The sequence below is a fragment of the Patagioenas fasciata genome, chromosome 5, assembly GCF_037038585.1.
Source record: "Patagioenas fasciata isolate bPatFas1 chromosome 5, bPatFas1.hap1, whole genome shotgun sequence".
Lineage (NCBI taxonomy): Eukaryota > Metazoa > Chordata > Aves > Columbiformes > Columbidae > Patagioenas > Patagioenas fasciata.
Genome location: NC_092524.1, coordinates 5,816,773 through 5,833,165, shown reverse-complemented (window position 1 = coordinate 5,833,165; position 16,393 = coordinate 5,816,773). Strand labels below are relative to the sequence as shown.

Below are 16,393 nucleotides of genomic sequence, written 5' to 3'. Positions count from 1 at the left end.
CCAATACAATAGTTCTAGTTCCCAAAGAAGATCATAACTCAGAATTTCTTGAGGTTAGGTCATTTGTCACAAATTAAGAAGTGATCATGCTAATAAAAGGAGAACTAAGGGTCCCCTAATCCAGAGTGAGAAAAAAAAAAATCAGCATATTTTGAAATAAAAATCAGACATAATTCTCTGATATTATAGTGGATGAACTGCTGTAGAAAATGCATTACGATGAATACTGTTATTAGATAATTACTAAGCAAGACAACATGTCAGTTTTATCTGGTGAGATGGTTTTTCCAGTGCTCTGGTTGAGGTTCCTGAAAATACTCCTACACTCTCCTACACATAAGTGAATTTTATTTTTCATTCAATATGTATGGCTAACATTTGGATTTTGCTTAGGAGGAGAATCCTACACTTCAGATCACTCTCAGCTGATTATTTGCTACATGAAATCAGCTCTTCTAAACTCTCCTGATTTCCTGAGGCCTCCCAGCTGACAGGAATTCCACTCCGTGCTGGGAATCCTATGTCCTAAATCCTGTGCAACATATATTTTTTGAAAGAAGGCTACTGCTTCTTAGATGAGTGGATACGAATCACTAGAATCCTTGATTCTATATAATTTTGGTCACTTTTGGTACAGAGAATTCTATTCATTGATTCTGTAGGTCAAACTGCAATATGGAAGACACCTGAATTTCTTACCATGAGACATCTATTTATTAAGCTGCATCTTATCTAATCCATTAAAAATATATATTTTTAAAATAATGAAGCACATTCTGAAAATTGATATAATTTAATGAAGTTTTGTGTCCATTACCTTTAAAGATGATTTAGTCCGAGTTTCTGCTTTCTGTCTGATAAGCTTGTTTTGAATAAGCAATGACTGATCCGTACGAGCATCATAATTTCCATGTTCTGAATCGTCTGTGTATGTGTCTTTGTCCTTTCCTATGTCTGAAGGAAAAACAGAAGAAAACAATGGACTCATTTTAGGTTGTAGTGGGGAGAAACTGACACTATTGTTACAACCACAGTTGAACATTCCTTCTATGTATCCACTTTTCAATAACTTACCCTCTATCATTTCCTTCAGAAGTTTTTTACTTGAAATGATGTCATGTTTGTCTTAAAATAGAAGCGATTTCTATTTTTATTAGAAAGCCTATAGAAACTTTTTTCTATTACCATTCAAATCAAAAAAGGCCACAACATTCTTCACAATAATTAAAAACAAAACAAACAAAACCCCTACAAAGCAATATACATCAAATTCTTTTGTGTTTGTCTCACAACTGTCAAGACTCAAAATGTCATTAAATAGTCAGGTGCATCCTGGAGACCAGAGTAACATCTTCTGTTTTAAATTTAAACAAGCGATCGAAATGCCCGATCCCCCTACACACATGCTGCCCATCTTTAATATAGTGTTCGAAAATTTGCATATTAAGGTGTTGCAATGAGCACTGCAGAACACATTTTAAGAGGTGTACCTGATGGTGGTAGAAGGTAGTTATCAACACAAAGAAAGCGTTTTTGTTTTCACTGGATTGTTTTTAATTGCTCAACATAAGTATCCCAAGACAGCGACAGGTGACTGAGGACCTTCCTTGACACTTCCTAAGATCCACACTACAGATTAAATTTCCTCTCGTGTTATCACTATGGGTAAGTCAGAAGAACTTAAGTCTCTGAGTCACTCAACATCCTCTATCAGAAGGGAGACTTTTTTCCAGACATTTGATTTCCTTACATATTCTCCACCAAATATGATGATAATACTCAGAATATTTACCCAGCAGGAGTAAAATGAGGGGTAATGACTGTTCAACATTGGACCATGTAAGTTTTTATGAAGCTTGGAAAATGGTTAGTCTTGAAAGAAATATTTAAAGATGAAGAAGATGGAATAATTATTCCCACACAATTATTATCTTGGACAAATTGGAAATAGAAACATATTCAGATAAAATAGTTACCCACAAATCCTGAGCCAAGTTCTCATCTCAGCTTTCCCATCAACATGGGAAAAGTCAGGGGAACTGGGAAACAGCATTTAGCCCAGTAATTCTAAACCCTAAATAGAAGCCAAGAAACAAGTCATGGTTGCTGTGGGAACCACAACCTTGAATTTCCTGAATTTCATATTCATAAAAGCTCATCTGAAACAACAAAGTATTTTTCATTAAGTTGTTCAGTTAAATTCTCCACGGTGAGCATTACAGAGAAAAGAAAAACCCACCACAATTATCTCATGTAGCCCCGACATTTCTGAAATGGAGTATTAAACTGAAACATTTACCAAGAGCTGTTTTTTCTGCAATTTAGTTGCTTACATAATGATTACACAAAATGAGCCCTCTGTAATCTCTGATGCTGATATTACGTCAGTAAATCTGTGAAAGGATTTCTTAACATATGAAATAGCCCTTTTTAATTGTCAGAGCACCAAACTCAGAGATTTTTTTTTTTTAATTTTAAACAGTGTTTTAACCTAATATTCAGGTTACTCCATGTAATGTAGTGAATGTAATAATAATACTATGAAGAAGGTTTCAAGTAGTAGGCATACAACATGGGAACCAGGATACTTAAGCAACTTTGTAAGTTTGACTCGTGCAGATGTGATGAGCTCTTAACTTTTTGGTGAAGTCTTTACTAAAGTCTTATAATAGAAACCAGTAGAAACAAAAAAAGAGACAGGCCTATGAAACCTAAAGTTTTGTATCTAGATAGGCCATTCAAGCTGAAAGAAAGACTCTACTTACATTAAAAAGTCTATTTTTATGAGGGAAGTTTTAGAGGGTTAGACATGAGTACACCTAATACTCAAAAAAACCCTTTGCAAAAGTACATAGTATTTTAATTGAACAATTTAAAGTTATAAAATTAGTTTTCCCTTAGTGCTCAACACAATTTTACCTGCTAAACACACTTAGGTTTTCAGAGACATAACTTTTAAATTGTAGCATGTATCTTCTGTTAAAAAATACCTTCCATTTAGAGATGCCTGCTATCTTGTCTGAAATGTAATCAAAAGGTTTTACTAACAAAAAACACCATAAAGAAATTTCCAATTAGAAAGGTAAGTTTCTCATACAAAATTTAACTATACTTGCACTTATACCTTTCAGCAGTTGACAACTTCTATGCACCTAAAGCACTGCCCCACAAAGAAATGGTATGAGTACAGTAAAAAGGGAAGGAATGAAGACTAAAACATAGCATTTAAATATTGCACTTGAAGAAGCATTTGTTACATCTGTCTCAAAAAAAAAGTCAGACTAAGAGACAGAGCACATAATCCTTAATACTCCTGTAGGCTTAAACATCAATGTCAACAGAACACCTAAATTATACTTTGTAGATGCTTTGTGTAGACTAGTTGTTCCATTCACCTCTTCTACAGCATACATTAAAACAAAATCTTGAATATAAATAATTATACTCAGATGAAAAGTTCAATGGATTGAACCATGTTTTTAGAACACAACAGATTAGAAAGAACAACTGCAATGTGTGTGTCTGGGGAGGCTCCTTTTGTTTCATAAGTTGAACTTTTTGTAAATTTCTTTCGTTTAGTTTTAAATTTTTTGAAGAATAGAGAATTAAATACATTGGTTTTAGAAAAAGATCTTGAGAGCAGATTACAGAAACGAAACTTTGCCACTAGTAACATTGACTGTATTTTTGTGACTAGGTGCTTTTTCTGTAATAAGGCATCCACCACTTTTACTAAAAGAGAAAGTCTCTCTTCTGTAGTTTTCCCACCCACCAAGTCAAAATGACATTTCCCTAAAGATAAACTCATAAGACCCAAATTATCTTGAGCTTGTTCTTAGCGTCACCAATGCATTCTACAATACAATACAAACTCAGTGACTAAAGTCATTAAACCTTTCTTCAATAATGATGCTTTTTAAAGTTCCATGATGTTTTTATATAATGTTTTATATAATGTTTGTCTATAAAGGAATACTATCTTCTGCCATCCTTTCCTCCGTCATCTCTATTATTTGGTTTTGCATTTTAACTGTCATTTAGGATTGCCACAAGCCAAACCAAGATAGCATCCCTAAATGTTGTGGCTGGAGTTGTACTGCCCAAGGATGTTTTTAATGTAACATAGCCCAAAAGCAATGGGATGGACTAGCACTCTTTCTATTTGACTTGCATTATAAGTATCCATTTTTATATTGAAACACAGAGTCTTTATTTGGCTGCAGCTCCACAAAACATCACGAGAAAAGCTGGGTTGCCTCGAGCTCTTTCCCTCTGCGCTGTGGGAAAACTGCTGTTTACTTCATTTTTTTATTTCCCATCATGCTTTCCCCGGCCTATGACAACTCCTTTGATTGTTCTTGTCAAGAACAAATGCCAGCTCTCCTTGTGCCTGCAGTTCTTGAATGGGCTCTAATGCCAACCACCACAACCAGCCTGCTTGACTTGGGGAGAGGAAGCATGTTGGCAAGAAGCCATAGGAGGGAAAAAGCCTCAAATCCAGTTCATATTGCTCCAGAAGCTCATGCTTTCACACCAATTAACAGAAAGATGCGCCCTTAATAGAGCTCAGACCACTGCCGGCCTCCCCAAGTGTATGTTCTCTTCTACACTGTTAATAAATTCCATCCCATCTGGGCTTTGCTGAGCACATCTAAAAGACATGAGTGTCCTATTTGTATACCCAAGTGAACTTCCAAGTGCTTGCAACTTTATTAAGCTTTTTTCTAAGTTTTTCCTCTTTTAAGAGCCAAAAAATGGCCCATGATCAAGGTTTATGTGTTGAAATGTATCAGCTGAGCAGACATGATGTATTTAGCTTTCAGTTAATCTAGACTTAAGGTATTAATTCAGTAAGGCACTAGAGTGAATTGTAATTTCCAGAAGTGTCTAAAAATCCTTCAGTCATTGTAAAAATATGGCAAAGCTGGCAAAGAATGTAATAATTGTTTATGAAACTTCATTTCTCCTATACTGCAGGATTAAATAAAACAAAATAAACAAAACCCACACACCATAAAGATTCCTGGTGAAAAGCAGCTCTCCTACATTAATGTTAAAGTAAACAGCAGATTTAGATTTATCTGAAACACTTTGAAACTGCACATAATCTTAAGAGATACATAGAGGGAAGAACAAAAGAATTAAAAAGGAAAAAAAAAAAGCACAATTGGTGTAAAAAACAATAATGTCTTCTGCAGTGGGAGAAGTGAAAATGTGAGGATGGGGCTGGTGTGTGCTCATGTCCATGGCCTCAAAGTGACAAGGACATCTAAAGGACATCTGCCTTCATTCTTAAATCTCCTCCTTTTTGTTTGGTTTTGGTTGCAAACTGGTAGGATTAATTTTTTTCCCTGAGTTGTTCAGGTAAAATAGTAACAGTTAATTCAAAAAGAATGTGCATGACCCTTTACATGACCTCTTTATATGAGTTTTCAGAGTAACTACCCAAAAGGAGGGGAAAGATTTAAATATTAATCCTACAAATTCTTATATTTAAAAGATTATGTGTTTGCAGAACTGGGTAAACAACTCTACAAAGTAACTAGAATGTATTTTTAAGCAATTAGTAGAGCCAATAACAACATCTTGCTGATGTATTTCACTTATTCAATTATGTTAATTAAAACTTGTGTGGTAGTTGAGGGCTTTTTGAATTGTTGTCACATACAAAGTTTTATTTAAAAGAATCATTAAAGTTATGCATACAATTTGCAAGCCCCAAGTGACCTGTTACAGAAAGGCAAATTAATATGTTATTATGACTTCAAGTCAGGGAAAGCAAGTTTTCTGTATTAAACAGTATAGTTTTACCTAACCCTGCAAAAATAAGATAGAAAAAAAAGGTTGAATTTTAAATAAAGATGAGGATATTAAAACAGGAAAGGGTGGCAACTTTTTATTCTAGAGGCAGAGATCAAATAATATTTCAATGAAGTCAATGGGAATTTCATTATTCAATTCAATAAGTCAAGGACTTCTCTTTAATTAGACAGGTACTTAAATTTAATTAGATATATATCTAGAATTGTTAGCATACCTGAACATAATAAGCAATATGTACTATCAGCTCAGATGCACACTCACTTATAAAGTGATTTAAAAAAAAAATCAAGCATTAATCAAGTGGATAACAGATCTCTTCATCCTAGTAGCTTCTTTGTTTTGCTATCTTGTAATACAGAGCCACGAGGAGTAACTTCAGTCTTCATACATCACGAAAGCCTATTTACGCTTCCTGACATTTAGTTTTGTTGTGCTTGATGCATGACAGTAAGATTTGCCCAAAGGCACTCACAGGATAAAGTGTTGGAGAGACTAATTTCTGGGAGTGTTTTATCAAACAAATCAGAAGCATTAAGTTTAGAAATTGATTTCTAGGTCAACACTTTGCATCTTCATTTTCGCACCTTAGCTGCTTGGCTACCTTTCTTTCTATCATACTTTTCTGAAGGGCCAAGAGTGCATTTTAACTTTATGACAGTTAGACGATAAAAAGCACTTGTCCCAATTTCTCTGTAACACGCAATCCACTAATATGTTTTAGATAACTTTACTGTAGGATAGCAAATGCTTTTCAATTGAAATGTGGCATAGTTGAAGAAGAATTAATACAAAAATTATTCCTAGATAGTTTCTGTTTCACAAACTTTGATAGAATGACTGTTGAATCAATCCTTCAAGCCTTTACACATTTAGGGATGGACCTTGTGAAGCTTTAGTAAGAATGAGGTTATTGGTCAAGAAATTAATCCTGTTTTGTCCTAATTTTAGTCCTTGAAACAACAAATAACCTGGAGAAGGATATCACTAGACACCTGTAAAAGTGGCATTGTGATGGATTCTGCTGTGTACCTGGAATACTATATTGTACACAGCAGGTTTTTCGGCTACCTGTGCATGCGTATTTATATCTCAAAAACTACCATAATAGACAAGCACAGGCTTTTCTTAATGTGCAACTTTTCCTGAGCTATCACTGTCAACCATTACACAGAACATTTCTCATTTTTAAACAGGGAGTCAGGCTGGTATTATTGCTGTTTGGAGCAGTTAAGATGGTGTACAGAATTGGTAGAGACACGTTAAATGCCTAAAGCACTTTGATATTTTGAACGTCGATATTAAGCTTTCCAAAGACTAATCCTTATTACATTTCAGGGAGCGCTATGCTCGTTAGGGATCACACAGCTTCTTCATCCACGCTGCCAGCTCTCCAGGCATGAACCAGCTCCAGTACAGGGCTGGTCAATTCCCTCACACACCAGATACAGGAAAAACTGTCCTAATGCAGTTTTTCAGCTGTCTTATAACACAGGCTAGTTGTGACAGCCCCTACCTTAGCAGGCATTGCCTAAGGACCACAAGCTTCTCAAAAAATTGTTTGAAAAGTCCCAATGGAAACATCACATTTTTGGTGAAGTAGAAACTGAATCCAGTTTTCTTGAGTCATATCCTCCCTGATCTTTCAGTCCCTTCTTTTACCTTCACAAGCATGTATTGCTCGGGTTATCCTGTTCATTTCAGTTTATCATAACATCGCTTAGTCAAAATTCACTTACAAGCACTTCTGTAATCAAGCATCAAAAAAACTTTATCTTGCAGTTATTATGATACCTTGTTGGATTGTAAATTTTGGTTCAGTTCATTATTTCTCAGTTTACTACATTTCAGTATAGCACATAAATTACGGAGTTTATTATATATAAGCTTTGTAGTAATTGCATTCAGGATACATTCAGAATACAAAGTAACCATTATAGCAAATCTATGAATTATATGATTCATGATCAAGATCTTATCTGGGAAAGATTTCAAGTCGTACTAAGGAAGATGGCTTAGTATGTGTAAATGCCTCATAATTAACCTAATTCAGAAAAACACAAAACCACCACAACACGCAGAATTGAAAAAATAATAAATTAATTAGCGTAGTTTTATTTGCTAACGACCATTGGTTTTATTTGCCAAATAACCTAATTAGGTACTCATTAGATCTAAATCCTGAATGCCAATTTCTATTGATTGTATTATCCATGACTCATTTTTTACAGCTTATTCGTAATTAAATATTTCAGCCTAACAGCGGAGGGCAGACCCTCTGATGATCCTTTACCATTTCTAATGGTAGGACCTGCAGAAAGCAATTTATATGCTTATTTGTGTTATAATGATAAAACTGGGGTTTTAAGCTAACAAGCAGCCTATCGGATTCACAAGTATTTCTCCTAGCCTAATTGGACTTCCAATACGGCCTAACTCGTGAAAATCTTGATGCCTGAGCTATGTAAGTGATAAACTGGATTTTTAAAGGCATTAATCTGTAGCCTAAAAGGAAAACCCTTTTGTCAGTCTGGTTCGCAATGTTTGAAAGTGAGCACAAAAAAGGAAGTCAAAGCTGGCAAAGCGATAGTAACTTCAACACTAGAAAGGGACTCAGCAAACGAAAAACAAGTCTTATTCAGATTTATTTTAAAACAGATGGCCAGCCAAATTTGTGATCATTCAAAGATAAGGTTCATTCTCCTTATACATATGGTGGCCTTTAAGAAAAAAAAAAGTGTCATTTTAGAAATGTACCAATTACCGCTGCTTTATATGTGCATGTGCACATAGACATACCCCACACCAGTGCAGCAGCTCCTGGATTAACTAACTCATTAATTAACCTTAGTGTGGTTGTAATTCTGTTATTTTTCCAGAACTTTTTAAAAATCAAAACAAAGTTCTAGAGGAAAAGAAAGTTTTTATTAATGTGAGTTTCTGTATGTAGCTACTACGTAGCTGTTAGGAAGTAACTACTCCCCACTTATTTTTTCCAGCTCCAACTAAAGCCACCAGTTATTACTGGCAGCTGCAGTAAAGCCAGAAATTGAGTAATTGAAGTTAAAGATACATCATTTAAATCCAGCTGGCACAATCAAAGTAATTACTGAGTATGTATTTCAGAAGGACAACAAAGCACAGTAAAAACAATGGAATATAAATACACACCACATTTTAAAGCAAGTATCCACAGACAGAAGACTTCGAGAAAGATAATGATTAATTCCTTTTCAGAGGATGAATGTCAATTGTCTGAGTGTCATTTGTGTGACTTTCAAATTAATTAAAAAATGGATGACGGCAGAATTATATTTTTACAGCAGTAAGTTCAGACTGCAATGTCCAGGTTCTTGTGTAACACAAATTTACATCTGTCTACTAATACAACACAAGTATTTTCTTTTTTCTTTTATTTCCTTGTATTTAAGTCTTATAAGATACTGACATTCAATTCTAAGAAAGCATGAAACAGATTTTTCCTGTTTTGCTAAATCTGTCTTTTAGGTATTTGCGAATATTGTATGAACATGAGAGATTAGTCCAGCGAAGTCCTGCATCACAGCTATACTGTTCTTTTTACTCAAAATACCACAGACTGAGGCTTACCCTGACTGTCTCTGGCATCTTACATAACGATTTCTCTGGTGTCTGGCATCAAAGTTTATATAGTTAGACAATAAATACTTCTAATACCTCTATAAAAATTGCTCTGAACTCTTCCCATTTCATACTACAACAAAAACTTCATGCATTTTTCAGGCAAAATTTCAAGTATTACCTCAAAACAATCTACTAACAATGTTATAAAGTTGGTCTTCTCTGTAGAATTCAGTACCTGGAACCTCAGCCTTCTGTCACAGCTTCCACAACAGGGTACTGGTTGCTCTGTGGTGCGTGGCTCCATGGCAAGAAATCCTACACTTTTCTAACTGTATGCAAACATTTCTGAAGAAGACTTGCCAAATTGGAACGTTCTCATCAAAAAGCTTATTCAGAAAATTCCCCCATGTGTGTGGTTATAGGATTTGACTAGCTACTTGCAGCTGAGTTGAAAAAAATTGATGTGCCCTGTTATAGAATCACAGAGTGGCTGGGATTGGAAGGGACCTCTGGAGATCATCCAGCCCAACCCACCTGCTAAAGCAGGTTCACCAGAGCAGATCACACAGGAAGGTGTCCAGGTGGGTTTGAATGTCTCCAGGGAAAGAGACTCCACAACCTCTCTGGGTAGCCTGGTCCAGGGCTCTGGCACACTTGAAGTCATGTTGTCAAGAATAACTTCACTGTAACTAGTTTTTCACTAACTACATTATATTGGTTAGCAAACATATTAGTCTCTTGGAGAAGTTCTTACGTAAAAAGGCATTTTCTGAATAGTCAAAACCCAGGAATCTTTCACTCTGATGAGTAAAAAATCTTAAAAGAAGCTGCAGTGTAGCTGGAGGGGTTGACATTCTCCATTGAACTGGGAGCTCTGATCTTAGTTTTGTCTTTGTCTGACTGGAGTCACAATAAGTGAAAAGGGTCACTTAAACCAAAACTTTATACTCTTCTATAGTGCAAACATACAGGAAAAGAAAACACTTCCTCAATGAAGTAGAAGCAGTAAAATGGTTTTGCTTCGGGCTGAACACCAAATTCTACAACCACACTTTACCTAAGGTGTAGCACGGTATCTTCTTTATATTAATAAATCCATCAACATCACTAACTAAACAAGCCCCATAGATTTATGGCCCCAGCTATAGGCAACGGAAATAAACAAGAATATTTCCACTGAAGTCTCGTCTCTTATGCCTGTTAATCCCCTTCTCACAAGAAGCCAGTTTGCCTACAGGCACAATTCTGGAGGCGGAGAAAGCCACTTGGCCTATTTTATGTATAGTTCCATGATGCTGTCTAATTAAAAATTCACCACATTTACTTAATTCAGCATTCTTTCATGTTCTCAGGAGAGCAGTTTGAAAAGGTTCACTAAGAAGATGATACCCATTAATCAGCCTATTTTGCAAACTCCATCAAAGTGCCAGGGTACTGGCTAAAGCACACAGCAGGACTACATCTTTTTCACCTATTTGGTGATGAAAGTTCAAGCAGGAGTATTTTCTTTTGCTTTTTTTCCTCCAGGTTCAGGATAAAAGTAGAAAATTTTAGCATCAGAGACAAATTCTTAACCACATAAATACAATCCTTAAGTGCAAGCAAACTGTATTTTGAAAGTTTACAAAAAGGACATTTTTTGCACCTTTATCTGTCCCTTATTTCTCTTCATGAACCTAACTGAGAACGCTGAATTTCATGTAAGGCAATTCTTACTCCTGACTTCTGGGACTTATTTATTAATACTGCTTCCTTTCGTGCTTGTAGCTGAACATCCTCACAAATTACACTTCCGTAAATATAGAGTAACTTCACTAATTTCAGTGATCTAATTTGGGATTGACTCAATTAACACAGGCAAATTAATGAATCAAGTTAGCAAAGGGCTACCATTTGAATACTTCTGTCTCTTCAAAGAGCATAGTTGTAGTCAGAAGAGGGGAAACATCCAAAGCAAAGTTGAATACAGTTTTAAGCTGATGAGACTCAATCTATCTTTTCCTCAATCACCGACCCCTCCATGAATCTTCTCGGGTTAAAAGTAGGTGATGTGAATGAGAAACAACTCGTTTCTTACTAGGAGAAAGAATTGTTGCTGCCATCCATAAAAATGCAATAATGTAAGCATGTTTATGTGTAAGCAATTAGTAAAAAATAGAACAGGATATTAAAAAAAAAAAATGAAGCAAATTATAAGAGTGAAATCTTCTAGTATCCATTTTTGCCTACCCAGTGAAAGCAATCATACTAAGAGAGGGCAGTAGTTTCAACTGGAACCTTGCTGAGACACAGGATTTCACGATTTTCTCATGCAACCTTCATGTCAAATCTTTGGTCTGTGTCATGATTTTGGAACATTTTGATTTTGTTATGGAGAAAGTATCAATTTCACTCACATTTCCAGTAGCTACCTCTTTAGGAGACCTTGAAGAGACTCTTATCTATTAGAAGTTTTGGGTATCAAGAAAAATCAATGCTAAAACATGTCAGAGGTGAGCAGAAATAGCTTTCCGAAAGCAGATCCCTTTCCTTCTGCATGAAGATATGATTTCTAGTTTGATGTTACATTGACTGTGAGCAAAATGATCTTTCACAGTAGTTGTGCAAGGTGCAGCAATAATTGTGTGTACTTCAAATAGATCACACAAGGTCAAGGAATTTCAAAATTAATGAATTTTAGAACTTGCAAATTACCACTTGTGTATTTCTATACAGACTCATTTTGCAGTTGCAAGGATGAGACTCTTCTAAGAATAACTCCTTTCCTGCTTACTTTGACTTAAAGTATCAAAATGGCACTAATGCAGGTACAAATATGCCCCAATTATAGGTATTTTTCTGCATAACTTTGTGTACCCCCCAGGTGGGAACACTTTATATACATTCATATCTGAAGAAAATATATATATGAATAGCTAAAGCAGAAAACAACATAACTGTAGCCATGACAATACCGAATAACATGGCTATACAAGATTAATCACAACTGAAAAATAATAACTAGAGAAATTTCAAATACATGCTTCAAAGAGAATTTATTATGAAGGATTGTTATGGGAAAAGTTTGAGTGAATGTATGAAAAAAACAGTAAATAGAGACTAAAGACAGAAGTTAGTCTTAAATGTGAGAACATATCGGAAAATTTATGACAGCATATATTTCTTCAGTCACATTTAGTCTCCCCTCTTTCAAAAAAACTGGCAGTTCAAGGTGAGTATGGTCTTTCTACACTTTGATACTGCAAAAGCAGTATTGCAGAATTGAAGAATCATTATTTCATTATTATTTCAGTTCAGACTAAAACTTACCTACAAATGGATCACTGTATTCTGTATTAGACAGCTTAAGCAAGTTGTTTTCCAAAGTCTCCATCACTTTAGCTGGAATAAAGGCAATATTCATATCAGTATTCACATGTATTTTATAAGTAAAAAATACAATTTTTAAAGCTGTCAGTGACTCAAATGAAAAATTTTTGGCTGAAGTTTTGAGGTGTACGTTCCATTGGTGGAAAAAAGAACACCACCACTTTAATGAAGATTTTATTCCTCAGTTTAGCTATGTAAAATGACTTACTAGTGTAATAAGTAGTGCCTATCAACATTAAGGAAGGACATATCAAAATTAAGTAGCAGAAGCCACCCAAGTTAATTTATTCTATAAAGGTTCACACACAGTTGGCAACAGGTGACACACACAGTGACTGGGATCTCCAGCTGAACTAGTCTCTCTGTTAAGGCATTTTTATCTGTTAAGACAGAAATCCTAAAGTAAAAGTAGTTCTTTTTTTCAACACAAGCTAAAATTCATAGGGATTTTCTCCCTTTTCTCTCCATACCACTCTTCCCTGATTCTGCTATTCAACAACGAATGAAGATTTTTCTTTCTCTTAGGACAGACTATAGAAACCTTCGTGCTCTACCCCAGCATACAGCAGTACTTTCTTGTCTTGTTTTCAGTGAGAAGTAAGTAATCTCATAATTCAGAAAAAATAAAATAAAAATTAGTTTAACCCTCGCTTCCGACATTATAGAGATTAACTCAAGAACTCACACCATGGTTGTTCTAGCTGCTTTGTGCAAAAACATCTCTCTGGAAAACCACAGATATCTAAACAAATCAAAGCTCACCAGATGACGCTATCATTTAACGAGATATGCTAGAAAATTATACCTAAGACACCACAAGATTTCAGATTACGTTCCCATACATCCCTTGCAATCCCAGTGTTTGAACAAACTCCTGAAAGAGGTAAAATCTCCTACCTCGTTCCGACACAACATCCACCGTGGCTGTGGATGTTCCTGCGCTGAGAGGCTGCGGCCGGGGCTGCGGCTGCACACGATTTGGCTGCAGGAACGAGGAATGTTTGCTCAGGCTCTGAGGATGTGTTTGGCTCTGGGCAAGACATGGCATCGATCTTCTAGAGGGTTTCAGTGGATGGTCTTTCACTGTCTCACTCTTGCTTGTATTCATACCTGAAAAAGCCAAAAGAAATGTAAGCTCTGCCATACTACGCAACGACAAAGAGACAGCTAATTAAAAAAACTCAATGTGATTCATCCACTTAATGAGCAGCTCTTCAACTAAACAAAAATGTTTAAAATGTTTAAAGATCAAAGAAGAGTAGAGAGTTGGGAACAAAACCCAGCAATTCTCCACCTGTTCTTCCATCACCAGCCCACAGTTCAAACTCATGATATTCCAGATCTGATGATTCTGTGGTATGTATGTCATACAGAAGCAAATGACAGCACCTGGTGCATCCACAGTATGATTGCTAAATAAATTTTAATTCAGCAGTAGAAATGAAAAAAAAACCCTCAAACAAGCAAATAAATGAAAAAATTGAATACAAGCAAAAGACATTCACAAGCTTCCTGAAGGATTCATGAACATGTTTCCTTTGAAATGCAGCTGTCTGCAAGTTCACGTGAATATATTAGCTGTTTCTGGGTTTTCTTCTGGGACACCTATGCCAGTCTTGGGTTTTCATGTGTGTTTCCTGGCTTTAGGTTCAGGTGCCTCTGCACAGACAGAGACACCCGTCAGCTGTGTGGTGTCAGTGAAAACGTTTGAAAAATCAGATTGTAATTTAAGTTAAAACTGAATTTGGGATCCCTGGTTTCAGAGCATCATTTTAAAAGTGATGCAAATCTCACTCCCTGTTATGAGTTTTTTCCTATCTTAACATGATAACTGTGTTTCGAAAATATATCTCACTAATTTTTTATAATTAGCATGTTCTCTTTTGTATCTCCTTGCTGGTGACAGAACAAAGTTAACGTAATAACTGCTCATATTGCCTGTCCACAAACAAGAGATTGACTACATTTCCTAAACTTATATTTACGATATCAGGTATTAATAACATTATTTGTCATTTGAATGTATAAAACTTATTTTTAACTCTCTGAATCCTGAAACAAGGTTTCCATTTATGTTAACTATGATCTTCATTAACACTAAACTGTAATAATAATTTCTAAAATTTCTATTTTTTTCTAAAAATCCACAGGGAAACAGGACATAATCCAAATGCATTTGTTTAAGAAAGTACAATAGATGATATAATAAGCTACAAAAACGTAGGCCTGAAACAATTTAATAGCACTCAAATACACTCAATACTAGGTATTTCATAAAGGAACAGGAATATAAAATGAGACTCACAAGTAAACCTATGAAGTAATGAAAACATTATTGTGAAATGAACAAGGAACTTAAACAAGCACATGTTGTTATGTTACCTTTCTACTATCCATCACTGCTGGATCAAAGGTTAAGGAGAGACAGTCTACTGTTCATTTTTTTCCCCATGCGAGTCAAGTTTCTTCCTTGAAAAATATCATATTAATCCCTTTGCATATAAAACCACAATTACATTGAGTATTCCCACTGTTCTCACATGGGCCTTTGTAATGCAAAAACATAATGAAGTCATCAGCTACCCAGGTCTTCAGTCCCCATTTCCAATTAACAAACATTAATGCATCTAAGCTTGACCAAACAACTTTACATTTCAATAAGATTGAAATTAATAACTGTTTCTTATTACTACAGTAATGGACCATCAAAATTTGTGCCACTCAGAGGACATCACATTCAGCAAGTCTCTCACTGCTCTAAATCTCAACATGTGAGTCCACAAAGAAGGTCCTCTGATTAGCAGGATACTCCTTGTTCATAATTATAATAGAATCATAGAATGATTTCAGTTGGAAGAGACCTTCAGGATCACCAAGTCAAACCATAACCCAACTCTGGCACTCACCCATGTCCCTAAGAACCTCATCTAAATACCTTTTAAACCCCTTCAGGGATGGTGACTCCAGCACTGCCCTGGCAGCCTGTTTCAATGTCTGACAACCCTTTCCGGGAAGAAATTTTTCCTAATATTCAGCCTAAACCTCCCCTAATGCAACTTGAAGCCATTTCCTCTTGGCCTATCATTTGCTACTTGGGAGAAGAGACCAACCTCCTCCATGCTCCAACCTCCTTTCAGGTAGTTGTAGACAGCAATAAGGTTTCCCCTCAGCCTCCTGTTCTCCAGGCTGAACAGCCCCAGTTCCCTTAACCGCTCCTCATGACACTTGTGCTCCAGCCCCTTACCAGCTTCGTCGCCTCCTCTGTACTCTCTCTAGTACCTCAATGTTCTTATGATGGGGGGGCCCAAAACTGAACACAGGATTCAAAGTGTGGCTTCACCGGTGTCGAGTACAGTGGCACAATCACTTCCCTACTCCTGCTGGCCACACTATTCTTGATACAAGCCAGGATGCTGGTGGCCTTTTTGGCACACTGCTGGCTCATGTTCACTTTCCGTCAATCAACACCCCCAGGTCCTTTTCCACCAGGCAGTTTTCCACCCGCTCTTCCCCAGCCTGTAGCGCTGCCTGGGGTTGTTGTGACCCAAGTGCAGGACCTGGCACTTGGCCTTGTTGAACCTCATGCGATTGGCCTCAGCCC

The 16,393-nt window shown here is 36.2% G+C and overlaps 1 protein-coding gene across 4 annotated transcripts in view; it reads right to left on the bottom strand.

Moving 5' to 3' along the window:
* ANO3 (anoctamin 3) overlaps positions 1 to 16,393 on the bottom strand; it is a 183,491-nt gene that overhangs the window by 70,215 nt on the left and 96,883 nt on the right. For all 4 annotated transcript variants that reach the window (XM_065839113.2, XM_065839115.2, XM_071808824.1 and 1 more), the window contains exons 2-4: positions 13,690 to 13,902; positions 12,733 to 12,804; positions 818 to 954 (exon numbers count right to left, since the gene is read on the bottom strand). In XM_065839113.2, the coding sequence (XP_065695185.1) occupies positions 818 to 954; positions 12,733 to 12,804; positions 13,690 to 13,902 (422 nt within the window). The remainder of the gene's footprint in view (positions 1 to 817; positions 955 to 12,732; positions 12,805 to 13,689; positions 13,903 to 16,393) is intronic.